Source organism: Alligator mississippiensis, chromosome 5, assembly GCF_030867095.1.
Source record: "Alligator mississippiensis isolate rAllMis1 chromosome 5, rAllMis1, whole genome shotgun sequence".
Lineage (NCBI taxonomy): Eukaryota > Metazoa > Chordata > Crocodylia > Alligatoridae > Alligator > Alligator mississippiensis.
The window spans coordinates 68,748,552-68,771,588 of NC_081828.1; the positions used below are offsets into that span (position 1 = coordinate 68,748,552).

The 23,037-nt window shown below is 42.1% G+C and overlaps 2 protein-coding genes across 6 annotated transcripts in view; one reads left to right on the forward strand and one right to left on the reverse strand.

The window, feature by feature from the left end:
• CLCC1 (chloride channel CLIC like 1) overlaps nucleotides 1-15,233 on the forward strand; it is a 28,688-nt gene extending 13,455 nt beyond the window's left edge. For all 4 annotated transcript variants that reach the window (XM_014602067.3, XM_014602065.3, XM_014602068.3 and 1 more), the window contains 6 exons: nucleotides 5,212-5,352; nucleotides 6,986-7,079; nucleotides 9,723-9,820; nucleotides 9,901-10,047; nucleotides 10,624-10,950; nucleotides 11,565-15,233. In XM_014602067.3, the coding sequence (XP_014457553.1) occupies nucleotides 5,212-5,352; nucleotides 6,986-7,079; nucleotides 9,723-9,820; nucleotides 9,901-10,047; nucleotides 10,624-10,950; nucleotides 11,565-11,762 (1,005 nt within the window). In that variant the 3' untranslated portion in view covers nucleotides 11,763-15,233. The remainder of the gene's footprint in view (nucleotides 1-5,211; nucleotides 5,353-6,985; nucleotides 7,080-9,722; nucleotides 9,821-9,900; nucleotides 10,048-10,623; nucleotides 10,951-11,564) is intronic.
• A 718-nt stretch (nucleotides 15,234-15,951) lies between these two features.
• Nucleotides 15,952-23,037, reverse strand: part of GPSM2 (G protein signaling modulator 2) — a 42,063-nt gene continuing 34,977 nt past the window's right edge. For both annotated transcript variants that reach the window (XM_014602064.3, XM_006265726.4), the window contains 4 exons: nucleotides 21,619-21,795; nucleotides 20,972-21,137; nucleotides 20,594-20,811; nucleotides 15,952-17,029 (listed from right to left, as the gene is read on the reverse strand). In XM_014602064.3, coding sequence (XP_014457550.1) covers nucleotides 16,862-17,029; nucleotides 20,594-20,811; nucleotides 20,972-21,137; nucleotides 21,619-21,795 — 729 coding nt within the window. In that variant the 3' untranslated portion in view covers nucleotides 15,952-16,861. The remainder of the gene's footprint in view (nucleotides 17,030-20,593; nucleotides 20,812-20,971; nucleotides 21,138-21,618; nucleotides 21,796-23,037) is intronic.

A 23,037-nucleotide genomic window follows, 5' to 3' on the forward strand; every position in this document is an offset into this window, starting at 1 on the left:
CCTATTTGCTGTTGATCTCCCCTGATGAGCTTGTAGGCAGCCCCCAGGTCTCCCCTCAGCCTCTTCTTGCTGAGGCTGAACAGGTTCAGGTCCTTCAGTCTCTCCTCATAGGGCCTGTCCTGCTGCCCTCTCACCAAGCGGGTGGCCCTCCTCTGAACCCTCTCCAGGCTGGCCATGTCCCTTTTGAAGTGCAGCTCCCAGTACTGGATGCAGTACTCCAACTGTGGCCTAACCAAAGTTGCAGAAGGGGGAGCATCGCCTCTCTGGACCAGCTTGAGATGCACCTTTGGATGCATGACAAGGTATGGTTGGCCTTGCTGGCTGCGGTCTGGCATTGGCGGCTCATGTTCATCTTGGAGTCAATAATGACTCCAAGATCCCATTCTGCCTCTGCTTTCAAGAAGGGAATTCCCCAGCCTGTATGTATGCTGTGGATTCCTTCTCCCAAGGTGCAGCACCCTGCATTTGTCTACATTGAACCCCATCCTATTCTCATCTGCCCACTTCTGTAATCTGTCTAAATATAGTTGCAGCCTCTCTCTCCCTTCAAGTGTGTCCACCTTACCCCACATCTTAGTGTCATCAGCGAACTTGGACAGCGTGCTTTCCACCCCCTCATCCAAGTTGCTGATGAAGATGTTAAACAGTGTGGGCCCGAGGACCGAGCCCTGGGGTACCCCACTGCTCACATCTCTCCAGGTTGAGTACATCCCATCCACCACTACTCTCTGGGTGCACCCCATCAGCCAATTTTTTACCCATCCAACTGTGTAGGTATCAATGCCACAGTTGCTTAATTATTGTTGAGGATGGGGTGAGAGACAGTGTCAAAGGCCTTCTTAAAGTCTAGAAAGACTACGTCCTCAGCAACACCATCATCCAAGGATTTACTTACTTGGTCATAAAAGGCAATCAGGTTGGTCAGGCAGGACCTGCCTTTGAACCCATGCTGATTGCCCCTGAGCATGATCTCCCCTGCTGGCCCCCCACATATGTGCTCCCTGATGATTCTCTCCAAGATCTTCCCGAGCACCGAGGTGAGGCTTGCAGGCTTGTAGTTACTTGGGTCCTCCTTCCCCTTCTTGAAAATTGGGACGACGTTAGCCAGTTTCCAATCCTCCGGCACCTGGCCAGATGACCACGAACGCTCATACAGTCAGGCCAAGGGCTCCGCAATGACCTCTGCCAGCTCCCTCAACACCCTTGGGTGGAGGGCATCTGGACCTGCAGACTTAAAAATGTCTAGCCCTTCCAGAAGATCCCTAACTACATCTGTGCTGACTGAAGGCCTGATAGAGCTGTCCCCAAGATTGTTCCTACCTCTGGTAGGTGGGATATCCCGGTCCCTGTTCAAGAAAACAGAGGCAAAGAAACTGTTAAAAATATCAGCTTGCTTGTCTGGTGTAGCCACAAGATTACCGTTTGTGACTTGCAGGGACTTGAGTTTTGGGATTGTCTTGTAACTTTTTCTGATGTGCATCCCAGTGTGGGATCAGAGCTGATCCAGTTGTAATATAGAGTTTGTCTATAGATGATGGATCTAGTGTATTTAGGGTGAAAGCTGGTGGTGTGAAGATAGCTGTGGCAGTTGCTTGGTTTCCAGTACAGTGTAGTGGTGATCCAGGAAATGCAGACTTTCACTGTAGTGCCTAGGAAATGAATCTGTTGCAAGGAGTATTTCAGACCTAGTCTGATGGAGAGGTGAAAGTTTTTTAAGTCCTGGTGAAATATCTCTAGTTTCCTTCCTATATATCTATATTATGAAGATGTCATCAATGTACCTGAGGTATACGAAGGGGGATGAGAGGCTGTTGCGGAGGAAACAGATTTCCAGGTCTATCGTAACCAGGGATCCAGGTTTTCAGTTTCCCATGGGAAAACAAAGAAAAACATGGATTTCCCCCTTTACCGGAGGAAAGCGCAGATTTCTCATTTTAATGGAGAAACTTGCAGATTTTGCAGTTTTGTAAAGAGCTCTCTGCAGGCTGGCAGAGTTCCAGCGTGCAGGGGGCTGGGAGGGAGCAAGAGGAGGGCAGTCAGGCAAGGGGCGCCATGCACATGTATATGCTCATGGCCTCCAGGTGTATGCATATGCTCATGGCCACCAGTGAGCAGCTCCTGCAGGTAAGTTGTGGGGGAGGGCCCCGGTGGGGAGTGAGATGGGGCCGCAGGTAGCTTGTTGTGGGGTGGGGTGGAGCCAGGTCCCCACTACTGCGCCTACTTTGGGGGTAGGGGGACAGGAGGTACCCATGCCCCCCAGATCTGTATGTGGGGCAGGCACAGGCTGCCCTACCCTGGGGCTTCTGCAGCCCAGAGGGTACATCCTGGCACTGCAAGGTAGAGTGGGGCTGCATGGGGAAGCTGTTTGCTGCTGCAAGCTCTGCACTGTCCTGGCAATGCATCCCCTGCCTGCATGGGAGCAGCGGTGGGGGGCACGTGGGGTTATGCCCCTTGCTGCCATGTGGGTGTGGGATGCTTCACCAGGGCAACATGGAACTTGCAAGCACCTTACCCGTGCGGGCTTGCTGTTCCCTACAGTGCCTGGTCATGCTCACTGGACTGTGGAGGCCCCAGGGGAGGGCAGCAGGGCAGGTGCCTGCAGCGGGCAGCCCACCCCCACCCCACTTACAAATCTGGGGCATGGGTTTCCCCTGCTCCCGGGTGTGCATCAGGCATTGTGGGGTGGGGAGCTAGACTTTGCTCCGCTATAGTAGCTGCTGCCTCCTGCCAGGGGCAGGGGGCTGTGGACCTGGATCCCTGTCCCTATAGCCTGGGCAGCTGGGGGCCCCCTCTGCCAGGGCTGGGGGAGGGGCACCAGCAGGGCTGGGGGTCTGTGGGGGGGGGGAGTGAGGGGCCTTTTCTTTTAATAATGGATTTAGGAGTTTTTATCAGAGATTTTAAAATTTTTTAATCAGAGAATTTGGTTTTCCCTGATATTTTTTTTATCAGGGAGAACCAGGATCCCTGATCATAACAAGGATCGTGTATGTGTAAACTCTTCCAGCCTGCATAGAGGTCTTTGCAAAAGTGGAAAATCCGTGTTTCCCTGTTAAAATGAAAAGTCTGTTTTTCTTGGTCAAAAGGGAAAATTCACGTTTTCTTCTGTGGGAAATGGAAAACCTGGATCCCTAGTCATAAATATGTTGGTATATTGGGGGGCCATATATATGCCCATGGAGGTGCCATTTGTTTGTAGTTATAGGGAGTTCCCAAACTTGAAATAGTTGCGTGTGAGGACAAAGTGGGAGAGTGTAATGCAAACAAGCAGGTTTCTCATCAGGGATAATGTTCTTTATGGCTTGTAATCTATCCTCATGGGGGATGTTGGTATACAGAGATGTGACATCCATGGTAGCTAATACAGCATTTCCTGGAAGCTTGTCAATGGAGCCTAGTTTCTTTAAGAAATCTGTCATGTCTTTCGAACAGCTGCTGTGGCTCCAATGGCATTAGGGAAATGAATAGAGCCAGAACACTAGCTAGAAACTCCCTCTGTGATGGTGCTAATGCCAGAGACAATGAGGTGTCCTGGATTGCTAGGTTTATGGATCTGGCGCACAAAAGTTGCCTGCCCTAAGTTATAGATACCTTAATCAATAAAGATGTATATCTACTAGGGGTACACTGATAAAGATTTTTTAGGTCGATACCAATGGCCAATTATTGACCAGTCATTTTGGCTAGTACCAATCCGATATGCAGCCTGGCAGCTTGAAGAGCAGCATCTGGCTGATAAGTCAGTTGTGGGGAGGGAAGGAATGTGGGTGGGGTTACAGATTGGGGCCCCCATGGTAAAGGAGGAAGTGGGGCTGGGAGCAGGCACTGGCACTGCCCTGCCAGGGCAGGGTGCAGGACAGAGTGGGTAGCTCGTCTGGGGGGTGGCTCCCCCTGCTGCGTGCACCCCTGGTGGAAGCATGGTGGGTATGTGCCCCCTGGATCTGTGTGCGGGGTGAGGGCAGGCTGCCACTTGGGGCTTAGGGCTGTACCAGCCACTTCGTGGTGGGGAGCTGTTCCCAGGCTGTGCTTGGGCCAGGCAGGGCAGGCAGCGGTGGTGCTGGGAGGGGGGCTATGGAACCGGCTATGGCAGTGGCTCGAGCCTTCTGCCCTCCCCGTAGCCTCCTTCCTAGCTGCTGCCTGGCCTGAGCGCAGCGGCTGGGAAGAACCCAACACAGCATGCAAACCTGCAGCAGCAGCCTGCCCTTGCCCCACATGCAGATCCGGGGGGCACATGCCTCCCATGCCTCTCCTGGGGGGGTGTGCTGCCCCCCACCCAAGCTGCTGGCTCCACCCCACACCCCAGCAAGGAAGTGCCTGCCCCAGCCCCACTCCCTCCCTCACCACAGGGACCTCGATCTGCGTCCTCCCCACCCCCACAGTGGCCCTTCCCCCCAGCAATGGTTGCACTCCTGGCCATGTTCACACATGACATTTATCAGAGACATCAGCTACATCAGCCCGTAAAGGTAATTACCAGTAATGTCAATTTTCCTTTTATCAGTGCTGATACAATATGGACCAATGTATCGATGCATTCCTTATATCTACCTTGTCTTTTGAATAACTTTGTAAGTCAGCAAAGTTCTTTTATGATTCAGAATGTGCCCGTTTATATCCAATGAAAAATTCAAATTTTGGATTGTATTTTTATACCATCTCTTCCTTTACCAGTGATGTCTTACCAGCTCTTCCTATGCTGTTTCTCATTCCTCTCTGCATATACTAATTCGTCTTAAACTACTGTCAGAGCAGCTTTGCCACAATGTGCAGGTATATGGGTTGGGCTTTTCTTGTTTTTGCCATGCACTTACTGCTCCCGCACTAATTAGATCTATAACAATGTAAGGGAACTATTATAACAGCATTGTTAAATATAATTGAATAGAATAATGTATTTAGAGGAATGAGCTTTCTTAGGCTACAGCCTACTTTGTCATGTGCTCTCAGTGAAATTTATGGTGACTAGAAAAGATTTTCTGAAGGCATGACAGGAAGGACCATTAAATCATGGAAAGCATTCCTTTTTCTATAGTGAAATAGGATACTCTCTGAAAAGGAGACAGCAGTCTCATAACGGTCTTTTTGCAGCAACTTGATGCAGTAGAAATATAAGTGAAATTGGCACAGTAAATGTTATAGTTCTCTCACTTCCAAGTTAGTAAACTCAAGTTCTGTGTCTGGATTTTGACTCTCCTCTGCCCTTTTTCTTTTCAGGGACTCTTGTGTTTAGTGTGCATTGTTGTAATCATAGCTACTGAGTTATGGACAAGGATTTCCTGGCTTACTCAGATAAAACGTGTGTTCTTAATTTGTTTTCTCATCAGTTTTGGATGGAACTGGGTTTACTTGTATAAGGTAAGTAAATCGGAAATTCTGGATCTGTTTCTAATGGTAAACTTTTAATAGTAAACTTAAAATTCCTTAGAGTTTGGGAGTGGGGATTAGACTACAAAATTATGTTGTTGATTGCCAAAATAAATAGAAGAACAGAAACGCTTCAAATTGCATTGAGTAGTTATTAGATTGAAATAAAAATTTCCCTTGGCCTTGTTGCAGTGGTGCACAGAATCCAGAAAGCAACAGAACCATGTAATTCTCCTGCACAAAGGTCTTAAGAGTGGCTCTCCAAAGCAGTAATGTAGGAAAGGTTTTTAATGAAAAAAAACTAACCTGTGTCTAAAAGAGTTCACTAGCTCATTTAAACCATTTAGAGTGCAGATGTATTATATACTTTAGCTGCTACTACAGCCTAGTGCTACTTTAATCATAGAGCAGATAATTTTATTTTGATTTTGCTTGTATTGATCGGAGGATTCTGTCTCCTACAGTTACTAAAATATGTCTCAGTAAGTTCATTTACTTAATACTTTGCTGAAGTGTGAAATTTTAACTTAAAATTTAAAATTCAGAGTGAGAATTTTTTACTTTGCGCTTTGCTAAGTTCTGCCTCAGGAGACCTTATACAACATATCCTAACTTAAAAGTCATATGTTATTTAAGAAGGCCTTATTTATACAAGTTGTGCATGCCTTCCTGTAAAAGAGATCCCACAGGGGAAAGGCCTCATTCAGTTTGTTTACTTTGTATGCTCAGTGGCATGCTGGGAATATTTGCCCATTCCTTCCAGTCCATATGAGGTTTCCACACCGCAACAGGAGAGAGATAGAACTGGAAAATATAAGACCACAAAAACTGACAGGAGTAGTACTTGAAATATGGTCAGTTCAAAAGGAAATGAAAAACTTTGAATTGACACAATCCATTACAGTGATGTATCCAATAAAAGGATATTTGTTGCCTTGGGCTACGTTTGCCTTATGATATAATGAAAGTCTTCATTTGGAAGACTGTTTAAGAAAACTAGCTCGCGCCCATAAATTAACCTACTAGAAGAAAAAATACTGTATTTTCCTGTATACCTTATACCACACCCAATAAGATATGCACCTTGTTTTCTGGAAGGCAGAATGTAAGGAGAGAAGATTTTTTTCCACAGTCATGAAGATGAGTGTGCTTCAAAATAGATGCCAGCATCTCTCCCTTCCAGCGAGCAGGAGGGGCACAGTCAAAGAAAATCAGTTTTTCCATTTAAGAAATCTAGCCCAATTTTGGAGGGTTGACTTTTTTGAGAAAACGTGCTTGTGGCATGCAAGTTAGTAGGTATATGAATGATATGCTCTCACTTCAGACAACAGCCTAAATGGATAGCGTAACTTAATTTGTTACAAATCCTGTTCCGAAAGTTTTCACTTGTGGTATCCATTTTAGGTGTCCATTTTTGTTGCAAGAAATTGAACATTTCAGGTGCTTTCCTGAAAGGTAAAATATAGAAGGACAAAAAATGTATCTTACCAGCCAGTAGTGCTTAATGCATAGTGGGTGCTATTCTTTCTTTTTCTTGTTTAATTATAAGGTCACTATTTTTCCAGATGGCATATTCAGTAACTATGCTGGCCTTGCAAAATTATGAGCTGCATCCTTATTTCAGGTGGCCTTTGCACAGCATCAAGCAGAAGTAGTTAAAATGGAGAAGTTTGACAATGTGTGTGCTGAGAAGATCAGCTGGAGTGGGAATCTGTTTGGTGAGGTGTTTAGTTTAATTTTCCTGATAGTTGTCACAATTTTAAAATAGCAAATAATAATCAGCGTTATTTGGGGGGAGGAGGGGGGTTGGCATAAAATCAGTAGTGGCACATCATTTTGTTTTGGCTTTAAAACTTGTATGGCATTGTTTAGTAAAATCAGTCAGAAAAGACTGCCCCCATTCCATCTGTATTCCTTTCTATGCCATTCAATATATGGCATCTTAAATGAAGGAGAAAGAGTCCTGTTGTTGTTTTTTTTATCTGAATCCAAGACAACTTCAAATTTAAGATGACCCCCCATAATTAGATTCTATATATGGAATATTATAAATTTGTATAATTTTCCAAGCATAGAAATTAATTAGTGGAGGGTTACTTTAAATTCATCCCCCCCACTGCTGCAGTAGGAAAAGGGAGCAAGGGGGCCAGACCCCTGCCCCTTGACCCTCTGACTGCCTGTGCCCCACCCACTTGCCACCTGCCCCCACCCCCCAGTGCCTATTCCCTTGCTTCTTGATATCTCCATGCCTGCGCCTGCTTCCTTGCTGTCTGTCCTTGCCCCTATGCCTCTGCCTGCCCCTCCATGGCTTCCCCCATGCCTGCCACCTGCTGCCATGTGCCTCTCCCTGCCCCTAGGTACCTGTCCCCACCGCTTTTCTTGGGGTGGCTCTTGCTTCAGAAGAAACAGCAGCAACTGCCATGGCCCAGCCTGGCCAGGCCAAAACAACTGCTGCAACTCTGAGTTTAGCTGATGCCTGATTCAGAGCTTAGGATAAGCTGAGGACAGGGATGGTGCTATGAGCCCAGCCTGGCCTGGCCTGGAGCTGAAGCTGGGGTCTTCATAGAATCATAGAAGTAGGGTTGGAAGGGACCTTGTAGATCTTCAAGTCTGACCCCCTGCCTGGGCAGGAGGGAAACTGGGCTCAAGTGACCCCGGCTAGGTAGGCATCGAGCCGCTTCTTAAAGACCCCCAGGGTAGGAGCCAGCACCACTTCCTTTGGAAGTTGGTTCCAGATCCTAGCCGCCCTAACTGTGAAGTAGTTCTTACAGATGTCTAATCTAAACCTACTCTCCAACAACTTGTGGCCGTTATTCCTTGTTATCCCGGGGGGGCACTACGGGAAACAAGGTCTCCCCCAAACCCTTCTGGTCCCCCCTAGTGAGTTTATGCACCACCCCCCCATGGATATCCGCCATGGATATGCCCCCCACCCCAAATTCTCCCTGCTGCAAGCCCCCTCCCATACCGCACAAACCTCCATGGCCCAGGACAGGTGGTGACACAGCTCTGGCTTCAACCCTGAGTCTGGGACTGAAGCTGGAGCTGAGCTGCACGCAACCTGCCCTGAGCTGGTACTCAAATCTGAAATGAGACTCTCCCTCCCAACCCACCCTATGTTGTTTGGGGAGAAAAACCTAGTCTTGTATTTGAGTAAATACTGTAATCTTTTGCCCACTAAATACTTCCCTGTAAATGAAGTATGTGGGCCTCAGTAACACAACACAAATAGAATTGCATACAAAACATATATTATTACTTAGACCTGCAAGATATATTTTCAGTTGCTTGCTTTATTTTTATGCAGGAGTTACACCTATTATAATAGTAGGTCTGTATTTATTTGTAGGTTAAAAATAGCCGTTATGGGATTTTTAAAACTATTTGTGATGGATAGCAACAGCAAGTGCTGTATGCTTACATAAATGTTAGCAATCACTTTGTCTTTTTGGCTGTCTATACACATGCTCCGGAGTAGTTATGGGGGGTCACTTTAATTTGAGCAGTTCTGAGAGCCACTCTAATTAAAGTGTCCACAGCATCATGTGTAATCAGAGTCCTGCACTTCAAAATGGTGGTGGGGGTGCTTTAACTAAAGCTCATTTGAGCTTTTGAGAAAACTGTGTGGAAAATCATTTAAAGTTTTAAACATAATCCTCAGACATAATATACTGCTGTTCAATATTCAAAATAAACTAACCTGCCCAGGGGGTGAGGGTGGCTGTTCTAGTGATTACTCTTCATAAGTGCCTGTTAGGGACTACTGCTTAACCAAATAATACAATTCAGAAAGACTGCTCCATTTCCTGCAGTGGTTTTGGATTCAACATCAAGATGTTAAAAGATGAATAAGCTGTATAACAAAAGCTGTATAAAAGTACAGACAATATTTTAAAGTGCTATTAAGCCCCGTTTCTTGGCTAATAGATAAGTAATAACACTGAAAATGTCCTCAATTCAAATGTGAGTAGCAAGTGTGGACCATTACGGCTACAACAGTCCAAGCCTAAATTCCAATGACTACTTGCAAAAAGTGGCAGACATTAAAGTACTTCCTTAAATAAGGCAAATGTGCAGGCCTAATGTCCTTTTTCCTGGCTACTTAGTGCTACATTTTAAACCCTAAAGAGAGCTGTGCCAAAGAACAGTAAGATTTGACATTAAGAAAATTCCATTTTTCTTCCATGCTTAGACAACTTAAACTTCCAAACAGATTTATGAAATAATTTTAATTCTTCTGAAGTGAAACAAAGTATTGAATATTTTGGTTAATGCTTAACTTTATCATGTCTTAAAATTTATCTTAAAGAAAAATAAAAAATATGAACATTTACCCTTTTTTATTTTTATACCAACTGTAGAATGGTTTAGAAGTTCATGGACATTCCAGGATGATCACTGTCAGAAGTACTATGAACTTATATTAGTGAATCCTATTTGGCTGGTTCCTCCAACAAAGGTATATACTGGACTTAAACCATACATGCTTCCATTGTTTAGTTAAAAATGAAAATAATTTCCCTATCTCGTCATTTCTAGGCATTGGCCGTTACATTCACCAATTTTGTAACAGAGCCACTGAAGCACATAGGACAAGGAATTGGCGAATTTATTAAAGGGCTTATGAAAGAGATACCATTATTGCTACAGGTTCCAGTGTTAATCATCATGGCTCTGGCTTTTCTGGTTAGTATGTTCTTGCTGTCATTAGGAGACCTAAAGAAATACATAAATCTCCACCACATAAAACTAGGTCCAATATTTTAACAGCATTTTTGTCTACAGAGTTGAACAACAGATTGGTAAAATTGAAACAAATATTTTAAAGTTGTTAGGATATATTATATCCTCAGAGATTTTTAAGGTGGTGTAAGAAAAGCTTGCACCAGGAAATCTGACCAGCTCATGCCAATTTAATTGTGGTAATGTGTGTATTTCTGTTGACCAAAATGGTGCAGGGAAAGCCTGAGGGGGGGTGAGTGGCTTAATTGATCTTTTAAAATTGAAAGTAAATAATATTTGTTCAGATTTTTAAGGCTTTGAAGTTGAGGTCCCTGAGCTGCCTACCTTTTTTAAGTACTGAAAAATTATGCTTAAAATGCATCTTGGCAAATACGATCTTTTGTGCAAATGGTAAAACTTTCTATATTGACATCTTTCCTTATAAGTACTTTTGTCTGTAGAGATGGAAAAATACGTCTGTAGAAAGAGCGAATAAAATCAGGTGCAGAAGCAAATACCTTTTTTTTTTTTTCTCTTTAGGGTTTCTGCTATGGTGCAGGAAGATCTGTTAATTTATTCAGGGCTTTAACAAGCTCTGAGAGGGAACCGCAGTCTTCACTTCCTCCAAGTGACAGACCGAAGGAGGAACCAAAAGAGTATGTGCAATATATCTGTGCAGGTGATTCAAATATCCGTCATAGGATGAATGCTGGACACATCGATGTAAGAACTTATGAGAGAGGAGATGGTCTGAGAGATGGAGAAGGTCACATGAGACCACAAAATGGCAAAAAAAACTCTGAAGTTCTGCAAGCAGGTGATATGCCAGACGCACAAATTGAAGAGCACACCAAGATGGCAACCAGTGTATGTTAAGTTGTGGATTTCAGCTGCTGTTCAAGTTAACCTAGCATTAATTATAAAAACCTAAAGGAACAGGTTATTTTGAAAATGTGTATTTCTAAAAGTAGGTACTTCTAAGTCACTAAGCTCCTTTAGTATACAAGCCTAGTCCAGGTTTTCAAAAACAAGTGGAGTATGGAATGGCTGTAAGTAGATTGTTTTGGTCAGCATACAGCATTCTGAAAGAGAATAAATATTGTACAGTGTTAATCTTGTTCAGGAGTGTCCAGCTCTTCTGGCCCTGTGGGGCAGAGGAGTGTGTGTGTGGGGAGGGGTGGGGAGAGGGAAGCAGGCTGGTCCATGGGCCAGATCAAGCCCATGGATCCCCCACTGTCATGGATTTATGACAGTGCTATCCCCTTTCACCCTGACCAGTCTTAAGTTTCGTTTCTTGTTTGTGACGGCATAAATTATATACAGCTCTCCGCCAGGATTTTGTTTCAGGAGTTTCTGGCAAGGATTTCTTTTAACCCTTAGTTGACTACTGTGTGCAAAATGAGGATGGTCTGAATGGTATCTCTTGCTAGTGGCATAGGCACTGATTAATTGGGTTGTGACACAAATGATCCATTTTACAGAACGGATCGCACGCTTCTTCTGAAGAACAGGCTGTTTGTAGCGTGAAAAGGAGCAAAGATCAAAGCCATGAAGGAGAGATTGCACCTGAACAGCAGAAACTGTGCACACCTGGAGATTTACAAGAATCTGAAGCAAAGTGTGGAACTGAACCAAATTGTAGCCCTGAAGAGAACAATGCCAATGTGCAAGACTGTTGATGCAACAGGAGAATTTAAAAAAGGAAAGAGCAGTTTGTGTGAATGAAAGGAAGGCACAGCTAAGACTGAGTTAATCTTTCAGATGTGCTGCAAGTTTTGTTAAAATCCTGGTTTTCAAAAGGCTTTGCTTGTCAGACTTTGTTTTTAATATTTTTTCATTTATAGGAACTGAGTAAAATATGATTGCTGACCTCATCTTGAGCCAAATCTACTTTTGAGCATAAATAAGTATGCACAAATGGCATATAGGCCCAGGTTTTACCTTCCAGACAACAGTATTTGTCACCTTCACATACCTCTGAGTTGTGTGTGGTGTATTTGTGATATTTTTAATATTGGAGCTTGATAGTATGGGATGGGATTTAAAGTGTTTCAGTTTCCATGAAGGCTAAGTGTAGGCGGTCAGAAAGCTAGAAGTTGAATTGATTCAGTCTTTGCAAGTTATTCTTAAGCTGCATAGATTGAACCAGTAAGCAAGTGAACATTGGATTCTGGTACTTCTAAATCACTAAATAATTTACTAAATGATTCACTTAGTGATTTAGAAGTACCATGTTGATTCTGGAAATGCAGCCACATGCTTGCAGTGACCAGGCCAGAAGCTGAGGGGAGCTAGAACATGCCTTCCTGCTGAGCAAACAGCTTGGGCTAAGGCTAGCCCACCTACACTGTTTAGACCAAAGCATCTTGGGGTTCTGGGGGACTGTGAGTTAACTGATTTAAGTTAAATGGCTTTATTCAACTTCTGTCCCACAGCTCCTCCAGATTCAAGTTAAGTCTGATACTACATCCATCCAGATTTATTTTAAACCAGTTTTGGCAATTTTGAAAGTAGTTTATGGTCACTGAACTTCTGTTGTTACAGTTTTGAACTGGTTTCTGATGACTTATACTGATTTAGGTGTAATTTCTGTCCTTAGCCCTATTATATCAGACCATTCTTATTTACCCTTTCTGGCAGCTTTCCCCCAAAGTACCTAGAATTTTGTTTTACCTAGAATTTTTAAATGTAACTTCATTCTCTACGTGCACGGCAAGCATCGTAATACTGGATTGCGTGATCTAGCACACAAGGGCCTACTGTAGCAGATAATGACTCCCTGTGCTGGCACCACAGGCCTGGTCCAAACTCTGCTATATTATTAATTACAGGATAGCAAAGCACATTTTCCCTTTTGAGCTTCACTTAGGTTAAAATGGCCAGACGTTAATTTTAGTTTGAGGTTTATGTTCACTTTAAAACTGTGTTAAAATATTTGTGCCAAATACTCAGTTTATTCTTCATTCTAGAAGCCATTTTCTGTATCAAAGAATTGTTGCTCTTTATATCTGGATGGTATTCATCCCAGAAGTCTGGAACAGTTTTTAAACTGAACTCATTTGGCTGACAAAACTGTCATTTCTGATTTAAAACCCATGATTATAGCAGAGGATAGAAGTAGCAAATGTCTTAAGTGGCAGTTCTGACACCTAGACCAGTGAGATGTTATCTTTTAACAGTGCTAAAATAAGTAAAATTTAAGTAGTAAACATAGGCAGGATTATAACAGGGACAAGCTATCATGATCTTTCAAAGGACAGAAGGCAGGGTAGACCTGCATTTTATGGACTAACTGAATCAGAGATGTGTATATGTCTCTGGAACCTTTGTACGCCCAAGCTCACTTCATCAGATGCTGTGTAAGGACTTGCACAGTAGAGTGTATAAAATGGAGTGATTTGAATACAAAAGATAGGGAGGGGAGAGGCAAACAGTAATCTGTAGGGACAAAGGGGCACAAAAACTAACACAGTCCAGTCTGTGGATGATTTCTTATTCCAGAGTTTAATATTCCAGTTGGGTTTTTTTTTTTAAGTTTTGTGGTCTAAGACCAGCTACCCTCAAGTCAGCAATTGAATGTCCAGGTAGGTTTAAATTATCACTCTTTCTTTCTTTCTTTCTCTCTCTCTCTCAAAGGGCAGTCACTTTTACAGATATAGCAAATCATTTCTAAAGGTAAGAAAACTTGCACTTAATGAAGGATGCAGACAGGAGAAAATTACTCCTTTACTAGAAAGTAAGTTCCAGGATCAATTACTACGCCACAGTAGAGACTATGCTGCTTTTAAACTGACTTGCAGTTTGTGCTATTATACTATGTGACCGCTAGGCAACAGGGAGCTAGTTTTATTGTGCAAGCAAGATTTCCACTACCACCCCTCTTGGTGACATGAAATAGGGCAGTGTCTTTCAACCTTTTCAGTCACAGCACCCAACCTCTACTTTTTTTTTTTTAATATTGTGGCACCCCTGGGCTGAAAAACCAGGTGGTGCTGCCTCAGTTTACACTAGTGCTTCTCAGTCAGATTCTGCTGCCTCCAGCTGAAACTGCTGCACATCTAGCCCAGGAAGGGCTGTCACAATGCACACGTTCCCCCCTGCATTAGGGTTCTCTAATCAGCCTAAAGGAGGCAGGTGCTGCCTCATGCTGTGTAATGCTACAGAGTTTGATGTCTTCTGTGCTCATCCTAAACAGAAGCAGATGGGACAGCCCCAATGCTCCTCCAGGAAACAGGCACAAGTGGAAGAACCAGACTAAGAAGTGCCATACAGCAGGTTAGGCTGATTTAGTAGGGACATACTGAAATTTTGATATTACAGAGAATCACTGGAAAATACTTGATTAAGAAGCTAGTGCTAGCCTGGCTTCGCAACCTACTTGAGGGCTGGGGTAAGCTGCTTCAAAATGGAGCACCCAAGATGGCTACTTTTCATGAAGCTCTGCCTCTGCCAATCAGTGACAAGGGGCAGGGCCACACAAAAGGCAGACTTCTCTGCACATCAGGGCAGCAAAGGGGGAGTTCGCTGCAAAAAGACTGGTGCTGGGTACTACAAGTGGCCTGCAGTTTTTCATTTGCATTTGGTGTGCTTTAAGTAGGTTCCTTAGCTAGATCCCTACTGATTAGGGAGCCCTACTGCAGAGGGAGTGCGCATGGCAGTCGTACCTGGCCTCTACCACTGCAACACCCCCAAGGGGGCGGTGTGGCACCTGGTTGAGAAGCACTAAAGTAGGGGAATGGGTACAGCTCATTTTGTGCAATGCTTATGGAGGAAGGTTACTACACATTTTTCAAGAACTCTAGAATTAGTATTTATTGTAGGGTAGGGCTGTATGCTATATGCTTGCATCTTAAGCAAGTGTGTAGCAAAATAGTAGATAAAATGTGATTTGCAAGTATTAGTCAACATAAAATGAGCCTGTATTACAGCTCAGGTCAAAAACACTTTATAATACCATTATAAAATTAATTTATATTTTGTTTATTCTTTTTATACTGGTGTGATAATTCCAGTGTGGAAACTCACTGCAGAAAACTAGTTTGTGAAGATTTTTGTGATTGTTCTATAAATATTTTCTTTGAAAAACTAAATAAGAACCAGAACTGGGTGTATTTTTTACTTTCAAAAATATTAAAAATCTCAGTTTCCTATCACAGTTTTATGAAATCTCTTAGTTAAGCAAAAATATATCTCATTTCAGAATCTGCTTTGTAAGTAACACTTAGTATCTAATATCACAGTAAGCAAGGATAAAGTGCCCAAACACTTGTCTAACTGTTTCCGGTAGCTTCTCTTTGCTCCATAGGTTTAATACATGCTTCCTGTTTTATATCAAGGCAAACACACATTTTAGCTTAGCATGGTACTGCAAATAACAGGCAGCTACTATGGACTCTGCAAAGAACTGGTTCAGCTGTGCCTGGACCTTTTGTCTGCAAGTTGCTGTTCTCCATCCTGAGAATAACATTAAGACTGTATATACATCTTGGAGCTGGTTAAATGACCTTAACATATTCAGTGAGAGCACAAAGCTGGCAGATGATCAGTATTTCATGACACATCCTATCAACTCTCTAGGTCTCCAGTTAATATCTTCTTGGTGAGTGGAATGCTACTACTGACAAGAGTACAAAGTGCAAGCAAAAAAATTTGATACTTAATCAACTCTACTTCAAGCTCAAGTTACTTTAAACTATTTGAATTGTTTATCAAGTCTTCTAAAGATCTTTGTTGAATATAAATAAGCTTTCTAAAAATATGGCAAGTGTGTAATGCATGGGTTTTTCATAGTTTTAGAAAGAGACTATTATAGTACATAGCTAGACACTTTCTTTTTTAAACTGTTAAATAAGAGTGAGACATGCAGAGTCAAAGTGAGGTGACTTTATTCCTCAAGGGTTTCCTTTAAAAAAAAACACAAAAACAACACAAAAACTTGTATAAAAGAACAGTGCCAAGAACTAATTGATCTTTCCTGGAAAGATCAGAAGTACAAATTAGAATTTGTTTTAAAGGATATACAAACTTTCTCAGCTACATACTATTATTTTAGGTGATTAAAACTCTACCTAATTATGACAAAGTACCTTTAATACAAGTCCTATGGAGTAAAATCTCCGCTAACTGAAGCCAGTTGAGGGGATGATGTGTACTACCAGTGACTTGTCCAGTTCATTTACAAAAGCACTGCTAAAAGCTGCTGCTAAACACTTAGGGTGCCTACACATGAGCAGCAAGGCTGCTCTGAGGCACTGTAATTACAGAGCATCAGAACAGACTTGATTAATTGAGTCTGCTGGAGCATGATTACCACACTCCAGCATCTTTTATATCAGCATCCCTACACTTAGAGCATCCCTGCTGGTTTTCTCTAATGCGCTCCTACTGCCATTTTTAAGTACAGGGACACTGATACATGAGATGCTCCTGGTGCTTTAATTGGAGCAGCTCTTGGAGCCACCCTAATTAAAGCACATCCTCCTCCTTCCCCACCCTTCTGGACCACATGTATAAATGCCCTTAATCTCAGGTAGTGGTCACAACTGTACCTGTTGCAGACCACATTGCAAAGTATAGAACTGTCAATTTACTACAACTGTAATAAAAAAAAAAAAAAAAAAAAGTATTTACACAATATGCTTTGAATTGGCTAGCCAACTGTTAGTGCTATATATACACACCCTTAAAAGGCATATAGTTTTCCCTGCACAAGAAAGGAAATGTATTGAAAAGTTACAGTACACAATAAACCCCTGATAGCTTTGCTTTAATAAGTCTTTCAGTTAGAACTTGGTCTGTTTATATTGGAAGGCAAAAGGACTCTCTGCTCATCCATTCTCTTAGCCTGTGACCGCAAAATAAGACTGAAGAAATCCTCATCAGGTACAGTGGGGCCCTTTGTAGCAGCAGGGGGCGGAGCACATCTTTGATCATCTAATCTGGAACCCTGTAGATTTAAACATAACATTCTTGTAAGCAAATAAATATCATACAATGGTATGAAACACTGGACAGTGACAGACTGTTTTATTCTGACTTAGTGTTTTTTTTGTTTAGCTATAATAGTGCTGGCTTTTACTGAACAGATTCCTCTAACATACTAATACCAACTCTTGAATAGTGGGAAGGGTTAACAGCATATCCAGTTCATTTCTGTGCCATAATGCCCCAGTATTTATAGAAAAGGTAAATATTTCTCATTTAGATGGTGACTAAAAGGATTAATTAAAACCTCTTATCCTAAATGAGTGATGGAGACAATCATTTAATTCAGTGGCTCTCAAACAGGGTGCTGTGGTACCCTGGGATACCACAGCACTGCCACAAGAGGCCAGGTGAAACTGCCCCACATACTTCTTTTCAGGAAGCATGTCCAGGACCAGATGGGGATGTAGCTGTGCCAAGAGGGTTGCTTCTGCCTACATTATCTGTATCTCTTCCTACTGCAGCTGCTTCCCAGTCCAGCCCTGCACACACTTTCTAGAAACAGAGGCACACGGGGCAGTTTCACCTGGCTGGGCAATGTTGCAGCAGCTTTGGAAGAAGGGGGTGGCCCTGCCTGTATTAGGTTGATGCTATAAACCCAATGCAGGCAGATATGTCCCCTCTTGCTTCAGCTGCTTCTCAGTCTAAGCCTACTTGCACTTCCTGGAAAATGAACAAAGGGTGCTAGAAGCCTAAAAAGGATGAGCATCATTTATTTAGATAATAGTAACTCTTCCAGTGCAAGTAGCAAACATGACAGCAGTGCACAAAATTACCACCCATTTTCCTTGTGTTGGTATTTTGGTGCTTTTTATGGAAAGCTACAGATAGTGGATTTTATTTCTATTTTATGAAAGTGAAATCAGAGATGTCCCAGGCTCCTCAGCACCATTTCTTCCTTGCATAAGGATTTATAATAGGAAATAACCAACAGAAGAAATTACTAAAGGCTTTTGCAACTGCACCCTACTTCAATAATTGTAAATACTTAGCTATGGTAACCAAGTTTCACATTATAGACACTGCAACTAAAGGCAATTAAATGAGGAATCAAACAGGAAACAAACAGAGACACACTTCTCTTTAAATCGAACTAAATAATGCTATGAAAGTTGTACTACCCCCTTACCCAAGATCACAATTCATTAGAGACCAGCTGCCAGGTTAGCTGAATATTACACAAGTTAAAAACCAGCTCAGGCTAACTGAGCTGCCACGGGTAGGGGAGGTAGATGTGAGCTTTTTTTTTTTTTTAATTATAAATAAATTTGAAAGCAGAGTAAACACTGAACAGCTTTAAAAGCTTATCTAGCTTACAGTTTCAGTTAGTGTACCTATATCCTCTGCTAACATACCATTTAATGACTTCTTGCAAAGGGAGGACTGCTGTAAGGAGTTTTACCTGCCAGTACATTTTAAAGAGCATTTTCCAGCCTTCTTATTAGTCAGAATACTAACTCACTTAAATATGTTCTGTATCAGTACTGGCCTAAACATGGTAATTTGTGTAGTCCCCATTATCTTCAGCTAGTATATACATGCTTTTCTTAAACTAGTAATTTCCTTGCAGTAAGGACCCAGTAAGTTTTATTAAAAAAAAGAACTGCCCCTCCCAAAACAAACAAACCTCATATGACCTATAAATATATTTATTCTGCCAACTAAGGTGCACACATTATACAAAATGGAAAAGAGCCAGACCTCATAAACAGTAATAAACAATGAACTCTGCCTACCCTATTATACTTTAGACCACTAATAATAATAGGTTTATTCTGTCTGTCCAGAGCACTCTGATCAGCCGTCTCAGCAGCCAATCACAATGCTTACTGAAACAACCAGAGTGCTCCAGACAGACAGAATAAGTATGTTGTTATTACAGAGCCTGAGGCATTTCAAACAGACATGCAGGCAAGTCAGAGCTAGAATTAAGCACCAGGGCACCCCACTGCAGAGCACCAGGGCCACCTGCATCAGGGTGCTAGCTGCGCAGGTGCAGCCCCAGCTTGTAGGCAGTATCCATCGGATCCAACAGTCCACAGGGCACTGGAAGCCTGGGTGTGCTCGGGAAAGCTCAGGCTTAGCTGGCTTCCAGCACACTGTGCACCATCCTTGCTGCCTTCCTGCCACCTGGGAACTGGCTGGCTGCCCCAGGAAGACGGCAGGAGGGTGGGCTGGGTGTGCTGGCAGCAGGGATGGTGCACGGGGCCCTGGAAGCCCGGCAAGCCCAAGCTTCCCGCGTCCTGTGCACAGTCCCCACCACCTTCTCCGGATAGGGCACTTGTACACATGACAAATATTGCTGTGTAATTGGTTACATAGCAAACTAAGATACATGGGGTGTGTTTTAGTTTGCTATGTAAAAAAGTTATTTAAATCAAAATACACTGCTGAACATGAACACTGGTACGAAATTTAATTGCAACCTACTGCTGAACATCTACACTGTTACATAATTAAAATGTTAAGAAGGGCAATTAAACCACTAAAAGTGCCAATTTCCTCACATGTACAAGGGCCCTTAATTATGTGTACAAGGGTCCTCTTATTCTATGACTATAAAGTCATAATGTCAGACTTTTGACAAAATATGTATTTATACTCCTAAGCCTGTGTTTACACGCGGACAGCTTTATGTAGTGTTTTCGAGGGTGAGAAGTTTTGATTCGGTCAAAGGATAAATTAAAAATCCTGTATTTAAAGAAATACTTTTGCTGTAAAAATGTAATCGCAAGTGTTTTGCGGGTTTCAGCTAGTGTAGTATAAACATGCCGACAAACATACTATGGATGCCGGTTAGCTAGAAGTCATGCAGATCTTTTTATGGTTACAGAAGACGGATCAGATTTTTTAATTTCACTTCCACGTTTTGATGCAGCGTCATACCAACTACTGCAGTAGATTTAGGATCAGCAGTCTTAGCTGCAAGAAAAGGAATTCATGATTTTATTCCATTTTCCTCTTGACTCAGCCTATGACCTTTTTAGTGTATCAGCTTTGTATCAGAAATAATCAATTGCTCCATTAGGGTAAGATTCATAGATGCTAAGGTTTGGAAGGAACCTCCACAGATCAAGTCTGACCCCCTGTCTAGGCAGGAAAGAGTGCTGTGGTCAGATGACCTCAGCCAGATGCCTATCCAGCCTTCTCTTAAAGACCACCAAAGATAATTGGTGTCATCCCCTCTGTTTTACCTGGGATGTTTTATATGCTGGTTGAAACTAGAGTCCAACACTTCTAGTAGTAAGAGGCTTTCAAATGTTATAAGTGCATAAATATTTCAGTGGCAAATGATCAAAACAGTAAGATCCACTGGCTATTTTTCCCTACCCTGCCTGTATCACAATATGTAGCAGTTGAGGGATCCTTTTCATCTACAACCTTAAAGGTGTTCCTATTCTAGAAATGAGGGAAATGAGCCCTAAAGAGAGTAGATTACTTAAGTGACTTCTACAACTGTGCACACCCAACTCCTGAAACCCACTTCATTCTGCATGTTTTTCTTTATTTTTTTTAAGTGACTTACTTGACATTTTATTAGGATATCAAAAAAATCATCATCTGGCTCTCTGTTACTGCTTGCCATCAGGTGTCCAAGGACAGACTGACTGTTATGATGATTCAGGCGAAGGCCGGGTAGATTGTTAAAGCTGGCCCGCTGATCATCTAGGCGGCGGCTCTGAGAGCTAGCAAGTAAGTCTAAGAATTCATCAGTGTGCGGTGAGACCATGGAAGTAGAAAAAGCTGCAGAGAAGAAAAAAACCCAAGTTACCTTGGAAATATCCATGCAGAAATAGTAATCTGTTTATTTTAGTCAAAATAGTTTTAAGAGCATGTGCTCTTTTATGAATCCAATCCAAAATATATATGGATTAGGGGATATTTTCCTACAATAAAAAGTTACATTTTCTCATTGTTTTGACTGGAGTAGAGGAAGTTGATGTTGCTGCAGCTGCTGTCAGTCTGTTCTTCTCCTGGAAATAGCACCTCTGGTCGTCCATCCTGTTACTCTGAAATCGGCTCAGCAAGTCAAAAAACCCTTCGTCTCTAATCATGTCAGGGCTGTTTTTCTGAAAAGACAGGAGTTAGGGCAGCTTTGGATTACTATTGAACTGTAAAGCAGAAGACATGGCAGTTTCATCTTTGCAATGCATGTGTGCGCTTGCGTGGCCTTTTAAAACCAAAGTTAAAATGTAGGTGGCCAAATCAATAATGTGAGTCTGCGCATGGAAGTTTGTTTATTTAAAAAAACCAAAACACCAGTTAATAAACGCATCAGGGGTAAGGCAGACATTTCCAGCAGCTGCACCAAGACGCATAAGCACAAATAAATATTTTTTGCCTTGCATTTCTCCTTAAGTTAGCTTATTTTTTGACTTTGCATATTTCAAACGTAATATGTAATTGAACCCACCCAACACAAAGATGGTTCTCTACTCAATGCCTTGAGATTGCATAGTTTAATCGCACAGATTAAGAATTAAAACTAATATAAACTGTCACACAGAATTTTTTTTTTAAATTATGAAAATCCTGCCTCTCCAAACCTACCCTCTGAGAGTTTGGAAGTCGGTGATCGATTGAATTACTGGCATCCTGCAGAACTTTGGAAGAGGTGCCGTTTTTGTATTTTTTGCCTTTTAGTCTATTTACAAAGTGCAATTTTCCTGAAGGTTTGGCAATCAGGGGCTTTTGTTTAGCAAGAATTTCACTGTTCCAGTTCTGAACCTAAGAGAAAAAAAAAGGAGTCACCGAACCGGCATTCTAATTTCTTTATATATGTTGCCATCTATTGTCTTTGCTACTTCACTAACGGGAAGAACAACAGAAACTAATCTTCATTCTATACATCTCCAGTGGTAAAGTGAACAAACAAAACTTTAATTCCTAGACTGAATCACTTAACCTGTGGCTGCGTAGTCCTTGATTATCTGAAGCGATATTAATATTGCATTGCAGCTTTTCTTAATGTCTGCAAGTCTGGGTAGAGGTACAAGTAACTTAAAACAGTTACATTCATAACAACCACCATAACAAGCCATGACAGGACACAACAATGCACAAGGACTTTAAACAAGGTCATTTACATGGCACATGGATTATAAAGTTCAATTTATCATATGGTGTACTGATTTGCATCAGAAGGATTATAGGACAAATTCACCAGGAGCAACTCCACTGGTTTTGAAGTGATGAATTTAATACTGTTTCAACCTCTGACATGGAAATACCAGCCTAAAATAGTCTTCCCAAATGAGTCTAATCACATGTCAATAGTAAGAGAACACACTGTTTGTAATGTCTTCGAGTTGCAAGCCATTTGGTTACATATGTATTAAAAATGCTTTTCCTGCATTGCACCTGACAGGAAATGTGAGCATGCTGGGTGCTACAGACACACAGAAGGATTTGGCATGCCCTGTTGGTATTTTCCAGATGTTACATTTCATGACTTTAAAAAATCCCAGGCCAGCCCAGTGATTTGGAAAAGTGATAACATGGCAGATTAAAATCCATGGACTCAAAGACAGCCAGTTTTATATTGAGACCACACAAGCTTCCTGCCCCTCACACTGAGTTTGATATATAAAATGGGCAAGGGACAGCCTCAAATCATCTAATAAAAGCAAAGCAAAGAATTAATTGTTCATCAATGTTTTCCTTTCTTGCTTAAAGAAATCAGGTACATCACATGGCATATCTGTATCCCAAAACATGCCATTCAAAAGTATTTTCTAAAAAGAAAAAAAAGAATAAATCAGTGATTTGGGAATAAATGGCAACCTGAGAAAACCCTCATATAATAGTTGTTTAGCTCTCAATTGATGATGGAGAAGGTTTTTAGAGCTTCTTCACAAAAAGCTGTGCAGAATTCAGAAATACTTTTGTTGCGCAACTGTCAGCCAGCAGCAGCAGCAGCATGGCTTCCTATGAAGCTGGCTGCCAAAATGGAAAGTTCTCAAGGACGTA